The 6000-nt window shown below is 44.5% G+C and overlaps 1 protein-coding gene across 1 annotated transcript in view; it reads left to right on the forward strand.

Annotated features, from left to right (window-relative positions):
• The window catches only part of FHDC1 (FH2 domain containing 1), a 48321-nt gene extending 43701 nt beyond the window's left edge, over window positions 1–4620 (forward strand). Inside the window, exon 12 of the mRNA XM_081925948.1 lies at window positions 290–4620. Within this exon, the coding sequence (XP_081782074.1) occupies window positions 290–2314 (2025 nt within the window). The 3' untranslated portion in view covers window positions 2315–4620. The remainder of the gene's footprint in view (window positions 1–289) is intronic.
• Window positions 4621–6000: the final 1380 nt, after the last annotated feature.

The raw sequence follows: 6000 nt of genomic DNA on the forward strand, positions 1-6000 counted from the left end.
CAGAACAATAGTCATATTAAGTTGAATTGCAAAGAAAGCTGCAGGATAATGAACCTGAGCATGGGAAGCAAGTATGTCATAACATCTTCACCAGCCAGGCCTAAATAGATGCTTTTGGGGGAGGGAGTGTTTTCCTGCTTTAACCAGTACCTAAGCAGAAAATTGTTGTCATAGTAATTTGTACTCAAGAACCAAACTCAAATGACAGGGAAGAACATGAAAAATGTAAAAATGTTAAATTTAAAATTTTTGAATTCCTTTTCCCCGCCCCTTTTCTCTTTCTAAACAGGAAAACAAGGAAAGAGAGGCCCAAGAACTTCAACAACAACAGCGATTAAAGGAGTTGGAGCTAAAACGCCGATCCTGGGTTGCCGGGGATCTCGGAGCTTTTGGCAGGAGCAGCAGTGAAAATGATGTTGGGATGTTGACCAAGAGAGGACTTGAAGAATTTCTGCCCTTCTTGCAGCAGAGACCGCAAAGTCCTTCTTACAGAAATGTCAGCACCAGGCGTTCCCGGCATTCCCTGGGAGTCACTGCAGACAGAGAGCTGTTGAGTTTCCTGGAGACCTCAAAGGGTGAGGATCCAAACAAGTCCAACAGCCTTCCTCGTGAGCATGCAGGTCAAGCAAGACCCAGCGTGGCCTGGACTGAATCTAGAGAGCCTGGAGATCTTGGTTTAACCAACTTGCACTTGCACCAGGCACCGGAAGAAGGCGTGGAGTGCAGCTACTTCCAGTTGCCCCCATCTCATTCTGATCACGTGGTAAGCCTCGAGGACGATAGCACTGCCCATGCTAATCTCTACAGCGACCAAGAGAGTGCTGACAATGACAAGTATAGATTTGATGTGCCTTGTACGAAAGCCACAGATGCAGCCCCCTGGGACTTGTCCCTTGAAGAAGATGAACATGTTCCAGGGCTGCTGAAGCTTGACCCCCATGAACCAGATGATGTGGAGGACCTATCTGCAGTTCATTTTGAGGCTGATGCGAGGGGTTTGGAGACTCTGGGTGACTCAAGCTTATACACTCCTGGCATAGTAGCTCCTCCTGTACCAGCCTTCAGAAAATCAAAAGCTGACCATGCAGCCAAAGTAGCAGGCCATGCCCCTGAAGCTCTGGAACCAGGCAGTGATAGCCCCACATCCTCAGATGGCAGTGTTTCAGGAAATAAGGCACATGGACCAATGTTCTGTGTATCTGAGACTTCTGACTGTTCTTTGATGTTTGATCTGCCAGAAGGAAATGATCCAAGGCTCGGGGGCAACAACCAAGTGAACAGCAAAGACGGTGCTATTGCCTCTTTTAGGAATGATCTTCAGGCTGGTGGTGATGCCGTTTTGGGCCTGAACTCGCTTTCTGCTGATAAGGATGACTCCGGCAGCAGGTCAGGTCTCCCGAAGGAAAAACCTGTGAGAAGCAAAGATGCAGTGGGGCCAAAGAGGAATTCTCTGAAAGATAAATCTTCAAGTGCTGCAAAACCCGGCAGTGGTCCTCTCAACCCCCCCAGACCGTCAGTCAGAACGCTGAATTCTTCGGAGAATGCGAGTATGAGAAAAGTAGTGCCCATTTCCAGGTCAACTAAAGCAGCACCCCCGAGCTGTACCAAAAAGCCAGATCCTAAGCCAGCACCCAGAGACACCGGTGCACCTGAAGCACGACTCACGCGTCGCAACTCCATCCGGGGCAACTCCGCAGAGGCAGCGCCAAAACCTCAGTACAGGCAGAGCACATCTGTAGAGGAGCCGAAATTCCAGAGGGGGACGGCAGCTTCAAGTAGCGGCCATTTTGAGAGAGAGCCGCTCCAGCACAAGGGCTCTTTCAAAAAGCCAAGCTCCAAACCAGTCAGGTATGTCCCCAAGTCGAAGAATGACGAAACAAAGATGTGCCGCTCTTTGACCAAACCCCCATCCCCTACTGAAGCCAGCAAAAGCACAACGGCCCCTGTCCCCAAGACACCAGCTCCAGTTCCGAGCTTTGCAAGGAATACAGTGGCCTCTTCCTCAAAATGTGCCAAGGTGGATTTGCCAGCCCCTTCCAAAGCTCCAGCCCTCACAAGGTCTCTGTCTCAGAGGCTTCCTAGGATGAAGATGACAACAGCCACTGACGATTCTTATCCAAGGGAAAGTGGTGGAGGCACGCTCAAGCGAGCAAATAGTGCTAGGTTTATCAAAAGGAACACTGACAATGGTGACCTTCTAAGTGTTAAAGCGGAGCCCGTGCTAAAGGAACAAATGATAATGGAAAAGTCAACATCTCTCAAATGTAAAGATGGAAATCAGACTACAATAGGGAAACTGCTGAATCACTTTTGAAAATAAAGAGTGTGTGTAGTGTTTGGCAATACAGAATGTGAAAACCAGCTCTTTTAAACACTGCATTTTCCTGCTGTGTGAAATAACCCCAAATGTTAATGTATTAATAATACCAAATGCAAACTAAAGGTACATTGTGTGGATCCTGCTGTATGTCTGAACTGAATGTATTGACCATTACTGTGATGGAATTGCTGTAACAAAGTTCCTTTGCTTTTGGGAGATAGTACCTCTACATGAATTTTACACGCTAAAGGAATGCATCTGTTTAATGAAAAGGAAAGGAAAACAGAGCTAGGGATTATGGCCAGTTGTATGAACACTGCTTTTCTGAAAATGCCGTCTTGAATTATTTTTTGGGAAAGTATGGAAAGCAGATGTGGATCGCTTTAATTCATTGGGTCCAAGAAAAAAAAGTGTCTGTTGCTGGGTCCATTGCTGGCAATTGGACACAAAGAACCTCTGGCCTATAATAGGATCAAACAGGATATTGCTGTGTTGCGGGGGGCGGGGCGGGGCGTTGGTTGTAATATCATCTGAGGGATTTGCAGCATGTCTTAAATTGTATGTGTGTCTGTAGGAAGGAGGGGAAACTCTGCTGGGCAGAAGGTTTATTCTCCAAGAGTGTGACAAAACTGCCTTGCATGTACAAATAGAATAGTTAATGGAATGACTGGTGCTGGAATTAGTAGGATTAGCCTGAAGGTTGTGACTTTCAGAAACCACAAGTAGTAGCTGGGGGGAAATGGCTACAGGTGACTTGCCTTGTGTCAGTTAACATGCAAACTTGCCAGCTTTTGGCATATACAAAAGTGCCATATTTATATTACACATCACAGATACTACGAGGGCTACAACCTCTAGCGGAGCACTTTTCCTGCCAATTCTCATTCCCATTCGTTTTTAACTACTGTCAGGTGACTTTAAAATGCTGCTATGGCTCTTATTGGGAAGAGCCTTTGATTTCCCTGCTGCCTATTTTCTTTTATCAAAATGACCAGCTGGCCCAAAACATGCAAGTTCCTTCTTTGCGTGACAAAAAACTCCACCCCCCCCCCAATTTTTGGTAAATTAAGCTTATTTTGCTCAGGATGCAGATTTTAACACTACTTTTTAAACTTCACTTTTTGATAAGCTTTGTTTTTATATATAAAAAAGACTCTGGTTCACTGCAAAAAAAATGACATCAGGTCAGACTAAGATACAGAGAATGAGGAAAAACTTGTCACTACGAGTTCTGCCTTCCCTTTGGTCCCTTTCCAGATACATATAAGTAGGTGGGGAAACTGGCTGTTGCTGCTCAGCCTATGTACTTAAATAGTTGCTATCCAAGTCATCTATGAAAACCCTTTTTATTAAAAATACCCATGCAATGGAAATAGTTGGACAGATGACTATGAGCTGGTCATCCCTCCCCATTAGCCCTCCCCACTTTTTCTTCCTTCCTTCATCTAATACGAAGTGTAATCAGTCACAACAAGACACTTGCACTGATGTGACAATTGAATCTTGAGGGTTGAGTCCCTCCATTGATGGGAAAATCTTTGATCTAGCAGATGCTTCCACTAGCAGAAGGAAGACCATTCTCTCTTCCTTCTGCAGCCCCCTGTCCGACTCCCATCTGCTCAAGGGAGTGGGGGAACTTCAGGAGTGATGTGGTAGATGTCTGCAGGAGAAAGGAGAGATTTGCTAAAATAAACTCCCTCCAGTTCAGTTCATGGAGCCTCCATTGGCTCAGACTCTTTCGTCAGCAGAGAGGCACCATGCTGAACTTGACTCAACCAACCAATTCTACCATTTCAGTTCATGGCCTTACATTTTTATTTTTATTTCTTTGTCCCATTATAGAAATAGTTTTCAGGAACTCCTCAGAAAGTATGCCAGAATGTCACCAAGTGTGCTACTGGGCCCTCTCAAACAAGACACCATCTCAGTGTGAATGTTGACTTGGGCTCCCTCTTTATAGTAAAGGTGCTTGGAAGGAATCCTTGTTGTTGGTTTTATAAGCTTCTTGGGTACTCCTCCCTCCATGGTTTGAATGCAGTAATCTGTCCATTTGGCGCTACCTGTATCTTTTTGTGTGCTCATCTGCAAAAGCAGGTGTTGGATTTTTTTTATTACCTTTTGATGGTAGTAAGCTTGAAAAGAGAAAATAATTTAAATGTTACATGTTCGGAAAGTGTAAGTAAATTTCTATATAAGAAGTATCTGTAAAAATGAACTGGATGTATTTAATGGACCATTTATACATTTCTGAGTTTATCTTGCTAGTTTAATAAAGTTCCCATTTATGGGGGTTTGTGCTATATGTTTCCATTATTCCATTGTAATTTTGATCAGTGTTTGAGGCTCACATTGGAGCAGATCATGCTTAATTTGGTGTCCCTGAAAGGAAACGAATGCATTTTAAATAAGGTCTAAAATACTGGGTTGAGAACATGTTTCTTTTCAATGGTTAAGCCTTTCTGAAACTAAATGAGGTGTGCTGGAAAATGGATCTTGAATGCCTATCACCCTCATCCTAGGAACACAGAAGGAACCCTGTTGCATTAGATCCTAGTCCATGCCTCAGCCAGCCAGCTGCATATAGGAGGTCCACAAACTCAACATGAGGGCATTAGTCCTCTCATGTTGTTGCTCCCCAGCAACAGGTATTCAGAGTCCTGAAGTCTCTGGTCCTAGAAGTAGCATATAGATATCATGAGTTCTGGCAAAGGCTTATGGGAGTTGTAGTCCAAGACATCTTGGGCGGCACCAGTTTGGGGAAGGCTGCTTTAGAATACGAAGATCTAAGATCAGATAGCAACTGTGGTCAAATGAGGCCTTTTTGAATGTGAATGCATATCCTTTGACTCTTTCAGTGCACACACTTCTAATAAGATATCTTCTTTAATATGTGTCCTTGTTCTGCTGTTAAGGATTGGCAGTGGGGGTATCAAAAATGGATCTGTGTGTGTTGTAGCAGCCTAGTAAAATTCAAGGTCAGAGTGGAGAGGTGTGATTTTTGCACACACACCCTGGGCCTGAGCCCTTGATGGGTGCCAACCTAGCTAACACCCAGGTACACCCCAGAGCCCTCCGTTTGTTGGGGGCAGCACTCGGACCCCGAGGATCAGGGAATGTGTCTCTTCTTTCCACCTTCCCGAATGGGGGAAGAATGTTTGAATGAGGTTATCAAAACAGTCCATGGAGCCACAAAAACTCTTCTTCTTTTTTTAAGAGTGTAGCCTTTGGCTGGATATTTCCACAGCATAAAGCACATGGCTTCCTCCAAAGAATCATGTGAGCTGCAGTTTGTAAAGGGTGCTGGGAACTGCAGTTCTACAGAATTCTTTGGGTGGAAGCCATGTGCTTTGAATGTCTGGTGTGCATGTGAGGTAGAGACTTAGCAAGGATATTAGAAGCAGCTGGGCCTTGCAAACTGGAGAATTTGAACACACCTGAGTGGATAACTTTTTAAAGGCATGGCTCTATTTATTTTGATTAAAAGACATTGCTGCAAAAGCGTGATATGTTAACTGCCAATTGCCATTTTAAAAAGGGGTGGGTGGATTTAAAATAACGTTGGGTGGAAAGCCTCCTCCCCGTTGCTAGTGCCTCTATGCCAAGAAGCCCAAAGTTATTTTATATTAAACAGCAAGAAAACAAACCAGTAACAAAGGACTTGAGGTGAAAGGACTACATGT

Source organism: Podarcis melisellensis, assembly GCF_964234715.1.
Source record: "Podarcis melisellensis genome assembly, chromosome: 9".
Classification (NCBI taxonomy): Eukaryota; Metazoa; Chordata; class Lepidosauria; order Squamata; family Lacertidae; genus Podarcis; species Podarcis melisellensis.